This window comes from Simochromis diagramma, unplaced genomic scaffold (genome assembly GCF_900408965.1).
Source record: "Simochromis diagramma unplaced genomic scaffold, fSimDia1.1 OVJJ01000361.1, whole genome shotgun sequence".
Taxonomy (NCBI): domain Eukaryota; kingdom Metazoa; phylum Chordata; class Actinopteri; order Cichliformes; family Cichlidae; genus Simochromis; species Simochromis diagramma.
In genome coordinates, this window is record NW_024386860.1 from 12,693,378 (window position 1) to 12,714,976 (window position 21,599).

The window sequence follows — 21,599 nt, forward strand, 5'->3', positions numbered from 1 at the left end:
AGCATGACTAATGCTTTTTTAAATATCATTTGCAAGTCAGATATTGATTGTATTTGAATGACAGCTCGACTTTTGCAGAAATACAAATTAAATGCGGGTCAGGTTGTTAAGAGTTGATTTGCATCAGTATCTCCTGGTAGCCTGTGTAATGCCAATGCTTTTTGCATGCTAGTTAAAAATTTACCAAACCGACTTGCATTTGGTATCTACAGCAACAGTTTTTTAAAAAAAAAAGTCCTCTCTGGTCTGAGACAGCAGGTGAGACCAGACTGGCCTTTTATTTTTGGTGTGAGGAACATACTTGGAGATTAAACACTCTGTGTTTCGTGTGGGGGAATAAAACCATCCATTGTCGATTACTCATAAAAGCTGTTCTAAAAAATGTGCCTATAGTGATCGCTCTTTTGCCAAATGAAACTAAATATGTTTTTATTCATTCATTTCAACATCTGCACAGTATGGATTATGAATGACCAGCAGTATACAAGACATTAAAATAAGGCACTGCATTATTTTAGAGAATGTATAATATGACTCATGAAAAACAAACATGTCCTTCATTTGCGGTTTAATACAAAAACACTTGAAGTCTCTATAGACTGCATGTTAACATTACTTATACACATATGCAGAGGGAAGTAAAATATATGAGCTTACTCCCAGTTAAAAAAAACTGGTAAATGGGTGCACATCACACCTTAGCTGTGTGGTGTCACATTTCTGCCTAAGTTCAAGGGTGTCATCTACTGGCCATTTTCAAACTTTGTTATTGCCCACATATGTAAGTAAGCAAGGCTGCACACTTACCATTAATAGCAAAACCCATATCAGTTAAGTCATTTTTAAAATAAAAGTTAAATTAATTTAAAAAAAAAAAACAGCTTTAAAAAAGTTAAATTTAAAATGGCCCAACATGAATAAAGTCAGAGCACAGCAAAAAGAAATAACACTGTTTTTCTTTTTTAATCAAAGTATTACAAAGTATTACATTACTGAATCCAAATGATTAAAAATAGTAGTAAGGTAGACATGATGACTCAGTATTTAGAACAAAAACCTTCCATCACAAACAATATGTAACAAATGTACATTCACATTTATCAACTGGCAAAACCATTTTTGCCATTTTTTCTTAATCATACAACAGCTTTTATTTTATTTAAAGCATGTGTAAAGACAACTAAATCTAACTTCATTCAGGCACTGGACATGTATCTGCTATCTGTCTGTATAACTCATTCTAATTCCCTTAGTTATATTATACCTGGTGACAATGATAACACTGAAAACTGAACAAATATTTGATAAACATTAGCTATTATATGAAACAGTGATTCATAGAGGACCCAATGAAAGTATGACATGTGTCAAGTGAGCAATCTCTGTGAGTGTGCTTTTGCAATGTATGCCAACAGCAAAGCTAATAGTAACTCATGAGGGATGGCTTCAGGAATAAACAAACAGCAAGCACACAAGTTCAGACTGACATTTGGCAGTAACTTAAATTGGTGACTACCTGTGTGCAGTATTCACTAAAATAGGAATAGTATTCAGCTTGAAACACATTGAATATTACACCGAAAACTTCAAAATGACTAGTGCTGATACAAACACTGATTGATGGAGCATTACCATTCTCCAGTTTCTAAGCTTTTGCTCTACAACTTGATATCGCTTGTATTGTTACTATATGGTTTCATTTGACTCGGCTTGATCTGAGTTTGAACATTCATGATCTCGTACCTCTGAGGGCCAAGAATGTAACAGTGCACAGTCCTTTCACAGTGTGGCACCTGTCACCATGGTTTGCTGGGACCTTGCTTGTTATCCAGAGTGCAACATGGGAGATCTCATGTGAGCCGGCCTTTCAGCGCCTGTCAGCAGGGCACCTGGCCTGAGACACTGAGGGAAAGTGAAGCAGAGGCCATCAGCTCAGCTGTCAGGGATGACATGACAGACTGCCTTGGGCAGACAGATTGTTGGGCAGGGGTTGTTTGTTTTTCTTTGTTATCACAATGAGATGCTGTATTTTGCTCCCTTGTTGGCATAGCCTAAACAAAAAGGTTACTTGAGGGGAGGTCTTTACTGAGAAAATACTGAGAAAGGCATTTGTTTAATAGTTCTTTTTAATTTAATGGCTAAAATGCCACCAGTGGTATTTGATTTAATGGCTCTTCATTTGCTTCGTTTGTGGGTTCTGCTTCTTTTTCCACAGTCATCTTATCTTCTTCTGGCACCCTTTCTTCAATAGGGGGACCAATCACAGATATTCTTCCCGCAGATAGGGTTCTTCTTTTAACACTGTTTGCCCGCTCTTGGGTTGTTGGCTTTCCCAGAACACTCCTCAGCTGTGCCCAGAAAAATGCCTGCTGGTTAACCTGCTGGGGCCACTCCAGGTATGTCTTTGTACTCAGCATCTTCTTGAGCTTGCAATACTTGCTGGGTAAGGAGTTTGGATCAATAGGCTCCTTAACCACTAAGATGACATCACTGAAGGTTTTTCCCATTGCTCTCTGCTGAGCAAAGTACAGCTCATAGTTGCACCACTCACTGTTAACGAAGTGCCGTGAGAGAATAAACATTACCTAGGAATAAAGAAAACAACAGAAAGGAAATTATTATAGGTTCTCTACCTTATGCCTTCCTACCAATTTCCAAACAACAATGATGAGATGCTGAACAACAGGGAAACTATATTCATCAACCATTTAGCATAACTCATATCACCATTACTTACTTTTTTAGACTTTTAAGACTCGGTATTCCAACAGTCAACAAATTGTCAGGCAAGTTTTGAGATGATGTTATCATCATTTATAATTGCAATGTAGGTTAAAAAAATGAGAAGTGCCAAGGAGAAGTGGCAACTACTGAACCAGGTGACTATAAGCTATTTTGTTTTGCCTTTGAATGAACAAAATTATGTGAAAATGACACACACTTCCACTGAGTGACGTTGCCATAGATCAACTGACTAAAACTGTAGCTCCTAAAAAAAAAAAAATGTCCAAAATAATTAGGTTTTGCTGTGTGTTGTTTCTCATTTTGCAAGACTTTAATTTACTGTAACTTTTAATGTGCTGGTGTGCAGTGGGGTGCTTTTACTACATAATACATTTTAGTACCTTACGACTGCTTTCAATATTCTCAATGATGTTATCAATGATCCACTTTCCAGGCATGAAGTCCCTCTCATGAATGCATAGACGATAGGGGTTCGTGTTGTTCTCCAAACAGGGTAAGAGCTGGTGCCTCACCCAGTCAGCATCTGAGTGACTGTAGGATATGAAGGCATGGTAGGTAAAAGTTTCCAGATCACCAGCTGCTTTCTCCTTGTGAGCTCTGTATTTAGCCCTGATGATCTGGTATGTTGCTTTAGTGTACCATGGGAGGTCAAAAATATAGCAAATCAGCATAAGTATTAAGATCACTGCTGTGGTGGTTGCAACACAGATGATGATAACCAGTCTGATGTCACATGCTACATGACCCGGAAAGTATTTGGCTATGACTGTGTTGAGCAAAGCCTCTGGGTGGTAACACTTGTAGTTCTCAGGCCAGTTTGTGAGGTTTATCTTTCCTTTTGAAATCGTTTCCTGGATGAAAGCATGAAGCTCACATGTACAATGATAAGGATTGTTCCCTGCCTGAAGTTGAGACAACTGAGTCATATCTTCAAAGGATTTTTTGCTAATGAGGCCAAATGAATTCCCATCCAAAGCTAGCGATTGCAGTGATGCACTTTCCCATTTAGATGGGATGAATTTAATTTTATTCCCACTCAGTAGAAGGGTTTTGAGGTTGGTGGTTTTCTCAAAGTAGTTCATGTCCAGCTGGTCCAGATCACAGTAGGACAGATCCAAGTACTGTACTGTGGTTGGTAGACAACTGAGAGCTTCACCTACAAAGTTATTATGGTGAGCAATAAACTTGGTGATATTTTGTTTCCAGACACAATTTTGGCTATCTTTAGCAGATCCTAATTTGTTGTAGCTGAAATCCAAAACCTTTAGCTCCTGGAATTCTTTTGTGAGGGATGATAAGTCTTTTAAGCTGGTCAACTCATTGTTGCTTGTGTTGAATGTATGAAGATTCGGCATGGTGTTCTTGTAATCGCATCGCTGGTTGAATACAAACTCATTTTTTAGTCGATTATTGGAGACATCTAGTAATTCCACACCGTTCATCTCAACCCATGAATCACAGGGTGCAGAGTTGAAATACACATGTTGAATAGACAGTTGCTTAACTTTCTTGAACCAGGTGAAACGCCAATCAAATCGTAGCACATCAGGATTGCTGATGTACCTACAAGAAACAGAGATATTTAGTTTGCGTATTTTTGTATGACCTTAGTAGTGAGCTTCACATTCATGTAATTTCACTTTGTAACAAGGTATTGAATTATAACTATAACAAAATACTTGTCAAACCCACTATTTCATAGCATCATCTTCTTGTGCAGCTTTACTGTATTTAGTGCAGCTGCTGTTTTTGGATCATTAATTTAAAGCCCTGTTATGTTCCTTTATAGTCATGCCCTATGTTGCGCTGCACAACCTTGTGACTAAAATTGCTTGTTTAAGTATAACCATAGTTTACAAGATGAAAATCAGAAAATCACATTTTACGGTCCATTAAAATAGAATAGAATTCAACTTTATTGTCATTGCACATGTCACACGTACAAGGCAACGAAATGCAGTTTGCATTCATCCAGAAAGTGCTTAGTAATAAAATAGATATATTGCAAAAATGGGTCTATTATGGGTATGTTGCAATGTACACGGTATGAAGGTATGTTATGAATATGCTATAACTATAAGTATGTACAGGCTGTAGTGAGTGTACAAGCTATGTACAGGCTACGAACAGGATATAAATATGAAACTATACAGAAATGTGAACTATACAAGTTATAAACAGTTGTAGAACTATAGTTATTATTGTACAGAATTATGCAGTAGTGCAGTTTAGATCAGTGAGATGTGTAAACTACTGTTAGAGCAATCTTGTAGGACACCAAAATACTCACCAAAGATCCAGTTTATCCAGTACAAGATCTGTGATGCTGGAACTTGCACCACTATCAACAAATGTTGGCGAACGGGCAAAGTCAATGTACTGAAGTCTTAATCTTTTGATGCTGGTTGCTTGTAAATTGATTAAAGCCATCCTTATAAGGTTCTCATTGAATTTTCCTCTGTGAAAGATGAGTTGCTTGGCTTTAATGTGTTTTAAACCCTGAAAAATGTCCTCCTGTCCCATGTAGTATGTGAATTCAAAGAGGTTACGAAATTGAATGACTGTGAATGTTTTGTTAGCTAGGTCCTGTAGCATATGAACAAGAGCATTTGGGCGTTGGTCTATAGCCATGTCAAAGCCCATCTGACTTGTCTGAATGACTTCTAAACTTCCAGGCTCATAGTAACGGAGGTGGGAGGAACATTTAATAGCAAATCCTTGGAGCTTAAGGTTCTTCAGGGGCTGAAAATCTTTTTTTTTTAGGCCCATCACCAAAGGGCCGCCCATGGAGAGAACCTGGAGTCTGGAAAGTTTGGAGAAGCAGTCAGCCAAAGTTGCATTTATATAAAGGTTATTAGACATGTAGAGCTCTTTTAGATTAACGAGAGGTGTCAGAGCTCTGGCAGGAATTTCCTGCAGGGAGTTATTGAAGATGTCAAGATACTCCAAGAGTGTGTTGTTTCTGAAGGCATCATTGTCAATGTATGAAATGTTATTGTACTGAAGCTTGAGGATACGAAGCTTAGGGAGGTGGAAAAGGTCATCAGCATAAACAGCTTGAAGTTTATTATAGGAGAGGTCTATTTCTTCAAGTGTGGGTGGAAATTGTCTCCATGGGATACTGTCAACCTGTCTTCCCAGACAATCTGCAGATCGGTCAGAGTTGTAGATCTGACAGAGTCTTTCCTCAGTGTTGGTAGTGGGGAGTGAAGATGGAGTTGGGAGTGTGAGAGCTCCAAGAAAGAGACCACTGAAATGGATCAACTTCCAAATCATTGTTTTAGACCTGGAAATGAACAAGATCAGGCAAGATTATCAAAACATTTTATTGATTTCCGTAGACAGTAAATGCCAGATACACGTAATAGTTTGATTAACATTTCATTAAACATTAACATTAATGCTCATTCAGATTTTATTCTGTGTTTGAGTGCTCTTTTAGGCTCCCTGCTTTCCCTCAATCCCCTTTCCTGTATTTCTTAGACTTCTTCTGTACTTTAAAAAACCAAAAAAATCAATTTCATGGCTTCAGATCTCTTTGCAATTTTCCTTGTTTTCACTTAACTGAATTGAGGGCATAAAAAATCCAAGTAAACTGAATCCAAAAACTTTAGATGTGATTGAGTAGTAAGCATAACAGACAGACAGACAGACACACAAACACACACACACACACACACACACACACACACACACACACACACACACACACACACACACACACACACACATATCTTAATGAGGAGATCTAATTGACATAATGCGTTCCCTAGCCACTTACGCTAACCCTTAACATCAAAAATGAATGCATAACCCTAACCCTTAGCCTAAACCATAAACCCTAACCATAACGGAATTGTAACCCTGACACCAAAACCAAATTTTTAACCCTCAAAAATGCCGTCAAACTCATGGGGACAACCGTTTGTCCCCATAAGTGACTGTTGGTCCCGACAAGTACAGTGGCACGCCAATTTTTCTGTCCTCACAAAGATGTCTAAACATGTACACACACATGCAAGTATATAAATCAGAGAAAAATGTGTACTTTTGAAATTGCATTATCAGTGTTGGGCAAAATTGTGACACGTAACAGTACATCACTTCTACAAAACAGTAAACAAAACCAACGTTTAATTCCTGTAAGATGCATGAATGCAACACTTTTTTCTGATATATTTAATTTCATAATTTCCTGTTGGGTTATAAGTGTGTCTGCCAGTCACTGATTTCTAGCTTCTTTTCAGGTTAAGTTGACCTAGAAACCGCACACATCACCGCATTTATTGAATGCACTCAGGCAGCAAACCCGCATTTAAAAAGACATTAGTTTCATCCATTTACAATATACATTTCCACTGGTCCCTCAGTAAACATCAACAACGGCAACTTTGTCATTACACAGCACTTACCCTGTGAAGTCTACCTTTCTGCTAAGGGCTGGTAATGCAGACACTTTCAAATTCTCCTCCCCTTTTATAGTAGTAGCTCAAGGTTACACATTGTTTGTGCCCCCACGTGAAAGCTTTATAACGCTCATAAAACAATGTTGTTTTATCTATTCCAGAATTAATGTGAGTCGAATAAACAATTCTGCATGGATATGGCTAGAGTAGAAAAACATTGTTGCCCTGTTTATTTTAGATAATTGTAGGTCATTATACTGTATTAGAGCACTGTCTGTTCATTTGTGACAGTCTGGATAAGAAAAAAAAAATATCATCATCCTGTCAAACATAATTTTTGTTCAATTAATTGACTCAGCTACATCTAACAGATTGATGGTGCATGATAAACTGATGCGTTAATTTCTGAATTATATTTCTGGCAGAAACATAAATAAAAAATACAAATGTATAATTTATCCACAAATATATTCATTGGGGAAATGTAATTTCTCATAACATTCCACTGACATTTGAGTCAGTTACTCATCATTTCTAATTATTCATGTGAATGAGTGAATTAACGTATTGTTCTAGGGGAAAAAGTGTCACATGACAGATGAGTTCTTTGAATCAATATCTGTGTTTGTTACTTTGGCAATCTTCGTCCTTATTTGTCAGTTAAACATTGTATGGGAAGTAACACAACAGTAATACTGTTTAGCTATATGACTTGGGCCTCAGTGGACAGCTGTTCCTGGAAATTGACAGTAGATTAGAAAAACATCAATAACATTTACTTAGTAAGACATGTCACATAAAGGCACTGTTGTAAAGTAATGTTTTCCATGTAAAGCAGCTGTGGTACTTTGCATTATCAATATTATACTAATATTATAACAATGCTAATTTTGTCTTAAATGATTTGAAATGCAATTATATTTCAAGCCACGAGACAATGTTTTCATTTTCCATTTATTTTGGTCATTTTAGTGCCAAGTTCAAGTTTAACCCCAAGTTGGCACCAAGTCTTTCAGATCATTTGCCAGATATCACTAAAAAAATATTGATAGTGTTAACATTTTCATTTCAATTTTGATCTTAATAGTGTTAAATTGTGAAATACAATTTTTACTTTAAGTGGACATGGTTAATGAATACCCATTCATGGTATGTGAACATGAAAGACCTGCCTGTTGCAGGACTATTAATAGGTAACTGTTTAACCCTGCACGGCACCGCAGACCACGCCACACCACACGGACCATGCAAGATCTTTCTTTGATCCCATGTGTTGTCTTGTGATAACTCCATCAGGGTTCAGAAGCACCTATCTGCATTCCTCTTGCTTTTTCTCTTTACATTTATATTTTGGTTTGTTGGCCTGCCTGTGTGATACATAAGTGGTGAATAGTAATGCTAAAATGTGAAAACAATGCTAATCCAGACAAAACATAAACTCATGTCATTCACCAGCTGCTCTTGTATATAATGGAGCAAAAACAAATTTTGACTGTACATGCAATTTAGTTTAGTTTAGTTACACTGGCCATACTTTATATTGATTGCCTAGATGCAGATATAGAACACAGCAGCAGAAGTCATGAGTAGATCTGATGAATCATTTCTATTGCTTATTGTAAGTTGACCTTTCAAGTTGTGGGACTGATGTTTTGTTGGTGGTAAAAATTTCATTTACACATAGCAGCAATTTAAGTCTGATTGTTACCAAATATAATCTGGCTGGTGTGACTGTGTGCCTAGCATTAGGTTAAGAATTGCCCTTCCTCAGATTACTCATCCAGATCCAGATCAGTGCACCAGTTGTAAAAGGAGATAAGTTTGCAAAAACATTAGAGTAGTCAGCAACTCCCACAGTGTAGTCTCAGATAGCTTTATCTTGTGGTTGTTAGGCATAAATCTAAACAACAACAGGTCATTTTGCAGTCAATAGGATGGTTTAATCAAGTTTTTTTTTTAATTAGAAAAACCTAAAGGTCAAGACTTTTTGATCTGTGTGACCTGTTGTACTGTGATCTTCACACATTGCCTTGCATCATTTTCTCCCTCACAAACCTGATAAATTCACTGCTTCTTTAAGGCATTTTCTTTTGGTTTCTGTCACTTCCGTAGCTATTCTGCTGTCTCCTACAGAACACTTCTGCTTTTGTAAAGTTTTATTTTTTTCTACTGCTGTTGTGTTTTATTCAGCTTCCTTTGCTTTTTATTCAACATCTATTACATTTTGTGTGCCTTTGCAGCATTTTTCTTTTTGTTAGTGTTTCCTCAAGTTCCACTGCATTTGATCTCTCAGGGCCACCACAGAAAACTAAAACTTTTTACCTCAGGCAAATTCCTCATTAATGTTTCCAACAGAGGTAAGCCAAATTGCCACATTCCTGCAAACACTGAGAGCTTTTAAGTTATGTCTATCAGATTTTATATTAACCAGCAGGTTATAAGTTTCTGTGTTTAACTCCTCTTATGAACCGTACTTTTGTTCTGTGTGACCTCTTGCTGAATTTTTTGTGGTTCTCATGAATGTACAATTCCCACAAGAGAAATGTTTTCTGTTCTGCGGTGTACAGTCTTATCGGTGAAAGGAATCTGCACAAACATGTTGGCAAAGCTGCAGACTTCTCTGTTCAAATTTTTAGTATTATTTTCGTTTGTTTAACAAAGTCATGTGGTGTGTCAAAATAGAGTTGTACGTAGTGCAGTCAAAACACCTACACATAATCTCTTTTGTGTACACAGTATACTATACAAAATCTTTTCAGAGTTAATTATTCTCCCCAGGCTGGCTCACTGCCAAATTCATATAAGACAAGCTGGAATCTCCCCAAGCATGTGAGAAAAAAAAAGAAAGATAATTTGTTATCACCGTTTGTGTCACGTTTAAATTTTATAGACTGGCAACACCTTGTAACTATGACACTGTTTGCATTCTAACTATGACCAAGTGGAAGTGCTCAAATTATCATGGAGAACCAAATAAGAAATAAGATGAGTGAATGCTTTTTTCTTTTTTTTTCTTTGCTTTTGCTCCATAATTGCTGATAAAGGACACCATGTAGCTGCACTGGCTCATCCGGTATCTAAAACAGGTAACAACAGATACGAGCATAACAAGGACAAGGTTTCCATTTGTTGTTACAAGAAATGAATGGTCTACTTTTTAAAAAATCTTTTGGCAATACTTTAAAGACATGGATCCAATTGTGTACAGTAATTGAAAGGAGAAATGAGGTTAGTATAAAACTCCTGGAAGAATAAAACCAACAGAAAATACACAAAGATGTGCTCACAACACACCAAACAACTCTAGTTAGGACTTGATTGATGATATACAGGGAGTGCAGAATTATTAGGCAAATGAGTATTTTGTCCACATCATCCTCTTCATGCATGTTGTCTTACTCCAAGCTGTATAGGCTCGAAAGCCTACTACCAATTAAGCATATTAGGTGATGTGCATCTCTGTAATGAGAAGGGGCGTGGTCTAATGACATCAACACCCTATATCAGGTGTGCATAATTATTAGGCAACTTCCTTTCCTTTGGCAAAATGGGTCAAAAGAAGGACTTGACAGGCTCAGAAAAGTCAAAAATAGTGAGATATCTTGCAGAGGGATGCAGCAGTCTCAAAATTGCAAAGCGTCTGAAGCGTGATCATCGAACAATCAAGCGTTTCATTCAAAACAGTCAACAGGGTCGCAAGAAGCGTGTGGAAAAACCAAGGCGCAAAATAACTGCCCATGAACTGAGAAAAGTCAAGCGTGCAGCTGCCAAGATGCCACTTGCCACCAGTTTGGCCATATTTCAGAGCTGCAACATCACTGGAGTGCCCAAAAGCACAAGGTGTGCAATACTCAGAGACATGGCCAAGGTAAGAAAGGCTGAAAGACGACCACCACTGAACAAGACACACAAGCTGAAACGTCAAGACTGGGCCAAGAAATATCTCAGGACTGGTTTTTCTAAGGTTTTATGGACTGATAAATGAGAGTGAGTCTTGATGGGCCAGATGGATGGGCCCGTGGCTGGATTGGTAAAGGGCAGAGAGCTCCAGTCCGACTCAGACGCCAGCAAGGTGGAGGTGGAGTACTGGTTTGGGCTGGTATCATCAAAGATGAGCTTGTGGGGCCTTTTCAGGTTGAGGATGGAGTCAAGCTCAACTCCCAGTCCTACTGCCAGTTTCTGGAAGACACCTTCTTCAAGCAGTGGTACAGGAAGAAGTCTGCATCCTTCAAGAAAAACATGATTTTCATGCAGGACAATGCTCCATCACACGCGTCCAAGTACTCCACAGCGTGGCTGGCAAGAAAGGGTATAAAAGAAGAAAAACTAATGACATGGCCACCTTGTTCACTTGATCTGAACCCCATTGAGAACCTGTGGTCCATCATCAAATGTGAGATTTACAAGGAGGGAAAACAGTACACCTCTCTGAACAGTGTCTGGGAGGCTGTGGTTGCTGCTGCACGCAATGTTGATGGTGAACAGATCAAAACACTGACAGAATCCATGGATGGCAGGCTTTTGAGTGTCCTTGCAAAGAAAGGTGGCTATATTGGTCGCTGATTTGTTTTTGTTTTGTTTTTGAATGTCAGAAATGTATATTTGTGAATGTGGAGATGTTATATTGGTGTCACTGGTAAAAATAAATAATTGAAATGGGTATATATTTGTTTTTTGTTAAGTTGCCTAATAATTATGCACAGTAATAGTCACCTGCACACACAGATATCCCCCTAAAATAGCTAAAACTAAAAACTACTTCCAAAAACATTCAGCTTTGATATTAATGAGTTTTTTGGGTTCATTGTGAACATGGTTGTTGTTCAATAATAAAATTATTCCTCAATAATACAACTTGCCTAATAATTCTGCACTCCCTGTATATCAACAAGTCAGTCTTCTCCTGGTAATATATGATTTCTACAATACAATGTAAGTTTTTGACAAGGGTAGCTATACACTAAATTAGTAACCAGGTTGTGAAAGACACAGCAAACAGTTCTATCATTCATTAAGCCGCGATATCTCTCTGATATGCATGGAAAGCGTCATCCAGTAAGTGTAAAGATCTATTACTGCATCTGATATTTACCCAGCAGTCAATAGTTGGTGGCAAACAGTTCTTTCATTGACATGTGTTGGCAGTGCTGGGCCCACTGCCCTGATATGACAAATGTATCTGGCAGCAGACTTTTCTCACTGATGAGTGTTCTTTACTCTGGTTTAATGAGGCTGTTTACATGCTATGCACAAACACAGCTGCACTTGGTTGATGATTCTGTTTAAGTTATCATGTTCATTCTCCGCAGGGACAGATGTTGCACATGTTTATGCGCACAGGTTGTTTTTCTATCATATATCAAAAGTTCTTTACCAGCACTGTTGCTGTATAGACAAAGAGCAGTAAGATAAATACAGTAAATGAAATTAAGTTGCTGTTATCTAAACTATCATGAAAAGCACTTGCTTATCGTCTTCTCGCTTTGACTCTGACAGTTACTTTTTTAAAGAAACCGCTTGCTGTGAAAGTTGTTTTCAAGAATCACGACTTTCCTGTAAGAATTTCCAGTAAAAGCTTTCTACCATAAGGGAGACAGATAGGAAAACTTGAACAAATACCAGCAAAAACAGCTTACTAACTAGACACTTCTAGAGGGAGAAATGCCAAAGAAGGGTGAGCTGAAGAACTAAATCACAAATTATACAAACAGTGAAAAACATCCAATCCATTAACAGATGACTGGGTATAAAAATGGCAGGAATGACTCTTTCAGAAGGGAAATGTCAAGTTAAATCACAAAGCCTTTGTATATTCCCATCAGCATCCCTCAAACTAGGAAAAGAAAAGTAATAACAACAATTATTCAAACTTAATACAGCTTTGTTACAACAGACATTTAGATTTAGAAGAACAGAAAAAGCATTCTAGTAAATGCTAAATATTTGATAGTCACAATTTGATAGAAGTAACACCTGTGCTTGATGAGACAAATTCTTTCTATTACCACACGACAAGTAAAGAAAAAAAAGAGTGTGATACTATATTGGGGCGTTAGAGCAAAACAGAACAAAAGTATTCTGGAGAGTCTTGAATAATTTCTAAATCATTACAGTCTGCTCTGTTCAAATCAATACTCTGGTCAGGAAAGCATTAAAGAAAACAATACGAACTTTAAATTCTGCTTCCGTGTTTCACTGCTAGTGCTCTCCAGTTGCACATGTTCGCTCAATGTTGTGGTAAAATACTACATTCAAGTGGAACATAACAATTGCAGATGTTATTAGTCACTAGTCACACCCAACAAATCAAAGCATCCACCACGTAAAAGCTCTATTAAACAGGATAGTGTGGGTAGATTTGTGTTTCGTTTAAGTGCTTTGGTTTCAGGCATTTTAAGGAGGAGTTTACAAACAAAGAGCAAGAGGGATTTAAAATGAATTCTGTCTTATTGCAAAACCCAAAAGGAAAAACTACTCAGCAAAGAGAAATGTGTGCTGTCTCAGTGGCACTTGACTCCACCTATAAGCCCTTGTTTTGTGTCCTATTAATGCTGCCAGAGAATGAGTAATCAATGAATGGTCATATTCAGTGACTGACTAAAACCAGGCACTGAATATGACAAGAAACATATGAAAAAAATATCAAAGTAATGTCACTAACTAGCAAAGGACTGATGAAAATCTTATTATTTACTAAAGAAGCTTCCTTTTAACTGAAGTAGCCCTAGAGTGATCCAGCACTCTGGGGATTCAGGGGTTCACTTTAGTTCATTGAGCAGCCTCCATTGTTGCTTTCTAAAGCCATAAATGTGTGTATATGTATGTGTGTGACAACAACACACAAGCACAGAAGGCTGCTTTGTAGTAAATGTTCCCTGTTGAGAAACATGATAATTGTGTTCTTGTCAAACATCTTGATCATATCTTTATATAAGTCATAAAATATGCAATAACATTTTAGATATTGCCATGAAAATTGACATTAATTATAAAGATAAAATAGTAGCTATGTGATAATTTTATTTTCCCCCATAGAGATAAAATCTGATTACAATGAAAAACTAATTAGATACAGTGGGAAAAGGGAGGCAGCTGCAGTAGGGCAGAGCTGCAGCACTCACATGTACTGCATTCATCGTCTCTAAGCTGCTGCAGTATCAGTGGGCACAGGTCCACTACTGCATCAACTATTATATCTGCTCAGGATGAGCTTCTCTGGACATCTTCTCAGTTGAAAGATAAGAAGATTAACTGGGTTGGCTTCTGAGCATTCAGCATTACAGTTAAATAATAACTGAAGGTTCAACATAAGTTGAAGCATTAAAGAACTAAAATAAAACACACAGGGAAAAGTAAAACTGTTTGAAAAACATTTAAGAGGGCAGAGCAGCAGGAGACATCCAGTGAGTTCAGTATACAAACAAATCCCTGAATAATCACCACATCCTGGACACTCCTTCTACTTTCTCTAAATATACCTTAAAACCTGTAATCTCAAAATGACTAAGCCGCTCAGATCTTTAAAGAAGACTTTGCATACACCATCAGGCAGGCAACATAGACACCAGCTGTTCAAATCTCCCCAATGTTAGCTTATTTACCACTGGGGCTTCACAGGTGCCAGCAATTAAGGAGGCTGCTTGCCTTAGGAGTGTCTCTAAGCATACAGTAAACCTGAAATCTTTATCTTTTTATAATTATCAACACAACTCATTAAAAGATGAAAACCGGATATAAGCAGAGATACTCCAAGCCATCTTACCTGTAGCCTGTGTAGTGAAAGCTGAAATAGTGAATGCCTCCAGGCCAACATACTCCAGATGTCTCAAAAACTTAATTTTCATTGTGATGAACAATTCTTCCACCCAAGAAAGTCATATTTTAATGCTATTTTGTGATTTAAATATCCTATTTGTTACAAAACAAGATGCTCTGTGTTATATCACTTCCTTCCTAACACAAGAGCTAATAAACCTTTCATAGCACTGAAATACCTTTTTCATTCCTTTATAACACAGCTGAGGTATTGGAAAGAGGGGTTTTCAGTGTTTTTCTATGCTCAGTGAATAACTGGATAAATACATCTCGTTAGGATCTTTAGCCATGCTACCAGCTGTGTGAGGCTGTACATAAAAAACAATAGAGGAAGTGAAAAATTGCACACCTTCCTGCTTTCCTATACTAAGGAAACCTTAAGCAATGCAACCTTTAAAAAGGAAAGAAAACTCAGTTTCCAACTCCAGCATGTCGGTCTGGGTGAACAACCTGTCACATGACTTAAACAGGCTCTTCTACACTTATCTTATTCATAATGTGGTTTAAAACAATGAACATTACAGCAAACACATGGATTTTCCTGTTTGAATGCAGCTAGCCATCAAACATTAGAGCAAATATGTCCTTTCTTGACATAAAACTTATTGTTGCAGCCAGGGGCAGCCCAAAAGTGATCCCTTTAGACTGGTTTTTGGTTTTAGTGTCCTGATTTTCCTCAGAGTTATCCATTCTGTCACTAGCTAGCAAACATAAACATACTGACAGAAGATGGCACTAAACATGTTTAAAAACTTGTTTAAACGTGTTTAAAAAATTCACAGACAGTGTTACATCTATGTCAGTTTTTGAGAGGTGTGGTGTAGTGTTTCATTTCCTCTTTAACCCCCATTTATCCAGGGAAGCTACTGCATGACCACTGGAAGAGATTGTTTTTGTTAGTTAGTTATTTTTGTTTGATTTATTTATTTATTTTTTGTAGTGTACAACTGCAGCTGTGTCTGGGCTCAAATATTTAAGCCAAGATAGAGTCAATATGTCAAACGACCTACAAAATGTTACTACTGGGCATTGAAACCTGCCACTTTTCCCACTTCCTGTCTAACTGGTGTACTGTTAAATGATAAGTATGGGACGCTATTTTGGCTGGAACACTGTATTGAATTAGAATTACTATCAAGTAGAGGAAGTCCATCAAGTTAACATTTTCCACCCCTTAGATCAACTAGTGAATTTTATGTGCCTCCACAATAAACGACATCTCTTTAGGATCTTGAGCCATGCTACCATTCTAATCTATTCTAATTCTAATATAACAATTAGAATTGTTATTCAACATTTAGAATGTGCTGAAAGATTAGAACTACAAGTGATCCAGGTAGATTGTTTTAAATGTTAAGAGACAAAACAAGCTTGAAATAGACATGAAAACAATATGTTTACACTCACCTCATGTTGGACAGGCTCAGGTCTTCCTTAGCTGGACTTTTCATAACACATTCTAACCTGTTCTGTTTTCAGTGCTTAGTGAGAAGTGACTCACCACTGGATCAGTAAGCTTATGGGCACTCTGTTAGCTCTGCTAGTCTGTATGTGTGTTTGGCCCTCCCTCTCTGTCTGATTCTTTTTCTCTCTCACTCACTCTTCAGTCTTTGTGCATGAGCACGTGTGTGTGTGTGTGTGTGTGTGTGTGTGTGTGTGTGTGTGTGTGCGTCGCTCAGGAATGTGGAAAGTAGTTTTTTTTGCCTCAGAGGCTCCACATATTTTTAATCATGTTTGCTATTCTGTAACACAAACATTAGAGCCAGAACTGTTGGGAAATATCAGTTTCATCATAGCCATTACTCTGGTCATGCACATACATTTGATTTTATTTTGTTAAAACCTTGAGATATTGTTTTTGTTTTTTTTGTTTTTTTGTTTTTTAAATCTAACCCAATAAAACCCACTTAAAAATAAAGGTTGAGTATGTGCTAAGACTATTTTGATAGCAAAAACAAAAAAGTTAAAAATAACAACTGCTGAAAAAAGAAGAAGCATGTCCACGCTGTTCCAAGCTTCAGTGAACACCTCTGCCAAAAACTGCCTGTGTAATTAGACAGGCCCATGAAGATAATCTGTTGGGTGGAGGAATTTCAGTTCATCTCTGCCCTCGGGCCATTTTCACAGTTTGGTTGTCTTATTCATTTGTATATTTTATTAGTTATTATGTCATTTCCTCTGTGGGTTTACATCCCTATAAAACTATGAGTGAGGTTTTGTCTCTAAATACATCAACACTGCAACAAACTGAGAAATATAGGAAATTAGAGCGTGTCCAGAAAGTATTCACAGCACATCACTTATTCCACATCATGTTAAAGCCTTGTTCCAGAATGGAATGAATGATTTTTTTTCACCTCAAAATTCTACACACAATACCCCATAATGACAGTGAAAAAAGTTGCTTAAAATTCCTAAGAATGAATACACACACACACACACACACACACACACACATATATATATATATATATATATATATATATATATATAAATTCCCTACTCGCCCCTGTGGGCGGTCAATCCTTCAAGCTCGGGTCCTCTACCAGAGGCCTGGGAGCTTGAGGGTCCTGCGCAGTATCTTAGCTGTTCCCAGGACTGCGCTCTTCTGGACAGAGATCTCCGATGTTATTCCCGGGATCTGCTGGAGCCACTCGCCTAGCTTGGGAGTCACCGCACCTAGTGCTCCGATTACCACGGGGACCACCGTTACCTTCACCCTCCACATCCTCTCGAGCTCTTCTCTGAGTCCTTGGTATTTCTCGAGCTTCTCGTGTTCCTTCTTCCTGATATTGCTGTCATTCGGAACCGCTACATCGATCACTACGGCCGTCTTCTTCTGTTTGTCTACCACCACTATGTCCGGTTGGTTAGCCACCACCATTTTGTCCGTCTGTATCTGGAAGTCCCACAGGATCTTAGCTCGGTCATTCTCCACCACCCTTGGGGGCATCTCCCATTTTGACCTCGGGACTTCCAGGTTATACTAGGCACAGATGTTCCTGTACACTATGCCGGCCACCTGGTTATGGCGTTCCACGTATGCCCTGCCTGCTAGCATCTTGCACCCTGCTGTTATGTGCTGGATTGTCTCTGGGGCATCTTTACACAGCCTGCACCTGGGATCTTGCCTGGTGTGATAGACCCCAGCCTCTATGGATCTTGTACTCAGAGCTTGTTCTTGTGCTGCCATGATTAGTGCCTCTGTGCTGTCTTTCAGTCCAGCTTTGTCCAGCCACTGGTAGGATTTCTGGATAGCAGCCACCTCCCGCTGATCTGCCTGGTACCGTGCAGGGGCCTGTCTTCCATGATGGTTCCTTGCCTTCCTCCACTTTCTTGGCTTTCTGCTGCCTGAGGTATTCACTGAGCACGCTGTCAGTTAAAGGAGGAATCCAGGGAGTGAAGAAGGAACAGTGAGGATTGAGCAAGTGAGCAGGCTGGCAATGTCACCTGAGAGGAGGAAGAGTGGGGTTGTAATTCCAGGGAGAGTTATTTTCTTTTCCAGTGGTAAACGATCCAGAGATGGTAAGAGATAGCTGGGCAGAGACCGACTGACTAACACAATGAGTAATAATAAAACAAGTGCTAACTCAATCACTAAGCATGGAAGATTTTTACCCACAAATATGGCAGCAGTGGTGAAAAATGGATGCTATGACAAACCCTTAAATACACTGCAAACTAGTGAGCTGGGTAGCAGGTGCACCTGTTAGAAACCTTGCTGAGACTGGTATGCAGCCACACCTTCCAGGGATCTAGGAAGGTGGTAAGAACCTGCTTACTAAAAATCAGTGGAAAGAAGAATAGAGAAGGAAAAGGGAGAAAAAGGTGGACCTCAGAAGGACTGCAGACCATGGCGGACTTATGTTTTATTTAATGGCTATTTGTGGCTATTAATGACTATTGGTTTTCCTTGTTTTATGAAATTAGAGCTTTTTATGAAAATAGGTTGTCGATGGAGAAAGATTTGCATAGCGAGTTTCTGGAATAAGACACCAATTCATATTCAAGATTCTTGATGATAGTGTCTCTTTGTTCTCAAGTGGAAAGTCTAAAAACTAATTGACCTGTGGGGAAAAAAAAGTCCCCTTTTAGCTGTGGAAGATCTCAAGTGGTTTATATTCATTTTAAAAAGAAGACCGAAGCATGGGCCAAATTATTGCTAAAATCAAAGGTGTGCCCTTAAGGCTGCCTTAAAGGGTCTTCGGTTGAGGAGACATATGCTCATTTTACTGCACACTTAGGCCCATTATCTTTTATTATTTCACATAGCTAAGCAAGAAAAATAACTTCAGGTCAAAGGGGGTTCTGCAAAGCTTTACTCCAGCATAGGCATAGACATTATTACAAAGAATTCACCAGGGAATTCCTACTAAATTTGATGGCAATCCATCCAGTAATTGCTGAGATTCGCAAAGGAAATGCCGCTGTGGAAAGTTAGATAATCAAAGTCAACACCATAATTCCTCCGTGGAAGATAAATGTCTGTACACAATTTTATTGCAGTCCATCCAACATTATTTCTCTCTGGATTACAATAATGAGCTGATTGATCAGCTGATTGATGATGAGTCCTTCTTGAGCCATTCTGCTGCAGGTGTGACTTAATGTGGCACAGCTGGTTTGACAGTATTGTGTTTGGTATTAAAGCTACTTTAAAGGTATTTCCAGTAGATGCCATTTATTATGCTTTTTTACTAGCTTTGTTCATTTACTGTGCTTCCTCTCCTTTTACAAGGTCACTGCTGTATGCTGACTCATTTGCTTTCATTGTAATACCTTCTGTTTTATGGTATGACTCAGACATTGCAGACATTTTCCAGAGGTTTCAGTGAGACTGATTCAGCCCCGCTTTTGCTCTCATCATACACTACCAACTGTAGTACTGTCTGCCTGTTCAGCTCACTGAGTCTGTGCTTAGTCACGGTTTTCCTGAGCCTTTTGTGAGTTTAATGGTTTGAAGTCTGTGATGGTGCACATTCCAAAAGTAATCTGGATTTGTTTGTAATGGAAAGCTCAGCTTCTCTACTGACCTAATTTTTGTTTTATAGTTAGTTTTGGCCATGGGAGGGAGTTTACTGCTTATAAAAACCTTAATTTTTGCCTTTATGTACATGCTTTAGTTAGACTTACTGTTCCTTAATGATTGCAGTTTATTAGAGAATGCAGCGTTGGAGACAATTCATCGGTGGCCTTCAGTGAGAAACCTTCGGTGAACATTTTGTTTTCATCTTTCAGCACTAGACATTTATTTTTTCATCCCCTTTCCCCTCTAATATTTGTAGTAGTTCAAATATGGAGTTGAAAGCTGTATAGTAATGTAAAAGTTATATATAATTACATGTACATTTATTTTTCATAAATCAGACTCAGAGGTCTTGAAAATTAACAATGAAACGTCATTATTTATGTGTGCCTATCATGCACATGCCAAGGTGTTAATGCAGCGCAACATCGCCTCACTGTTCATTGTTTGTTTACATAATGGCCCACTGTGATGAGGAAATGAAGTTATGAGAAATCAAAACAAAGCCTCTGTGCTCTTTTCCGTCAAATACTTTACTTCCTGACTCACCTAAATACCAGCCCACACAAACAATGAAGCACTTGAGGTTTTTATGGGAGAAATGACCTGTTTCATTGCTGATTACTGCTGAAGTCAGGTTTGACCTGCAGATTATTGTTTTGTTGATTTAAGGATTTTAGCTGAATGCTTTGAAGGTACATGGAAGCAACCTAATAAAGTTAAACGGCATGGAAACAAAAAACAAAGAAGGAAATAAATACTATAGACTGGTTTTATGAATCCTTTAGGGCTGTAAAGCCTTTGTAATACTCTTGTCAATATGCCAAATATTGGGCAACAGATGACAAAACCTGCTTGTCTTGACAGGCAAATCCAAATGAGTGGCAACCTCTTGTGAACTGTAAAATGTGGTGTAAACAACAAGTAGATTTTGAATGAACTTGAACAAAATGCAAAAATCTATCAAATAAATAGTAATGGTAGCATAAAACAATTAAGACCTTTGTAAAAGAAATGTATAAAATATATGTAAAAATAATTATTATGCTTCCTACATCAATTATTTATATTTATACTTGTTGCTTTCGAATAAAAACAATACATCATTTATTTATACTTATATTTTATTAATGTTCACCACACATGTTCAGGGAAACACATGTCAAATATGGATTTGTTACATGAATATCTATTGTACTATAGATATCATTTATTTAAAAATACATGTTATGAGATGACGTTATGTAGACTGGCATGGCACCAATATAAATCTCTTTTTTATATAATAGAGTTTGGCATGTTACTTTTAAAATTAGATATATTAAGACACAGAATCATGGGCACACATCATGTACAGTACAGTGTACTCAAAACCCCAGAGCAGACAAAACAGCGACCTGCCTCGCTCATTTACAGCAAACAGCATGATCTAACCAAAAATGGTTTCCTGACGCAAATCAAGTGCTTGATTTGAAGGATATTAGCCTTGATCAAACTGGCTCCAATGACAGTTATGAGTTTGAAATAACCTAATTTCAGCATTTGTATGAGTGTCCATATTAAAGCAAGACCTAAAATAAACTGCAGATGTCGTCTCAAGATGCTAT

The 21,599-nt window shown here is 38.0% G+C and overlaps 1 protein-coding gene across 1 annotated transcript; it reads right to left on the reverse strand.

Moving 5' to 3' along the window:
- Positions 1–412: 412 nt before the first annotated feature.
- On the reverse strand, positions 413–16,575 carry tlr18 (toll-like receptor 18). Its single transcript, XM_040030617.1, has 4 exons — positions 16,374–16,575; positions 5,036–6,031; positions 3,126–4,308; positions 413–2,585 (listed from the first exon to the last, which is right to left on the reverse strand). Exons 1-4 carry the CDS (start codon positions 16,415–16,417, stop codon positions 2,139–2,141), a joined length of 2,670 nt encoding a protein of 889 aa, XP_039886551.1. The 5' UTR covers positions 16,418–16,575; the 3' UTR covers positions 413–2,138.
- Positions 16,576–21,599: the final 5,024 nt, after the last annotated feature.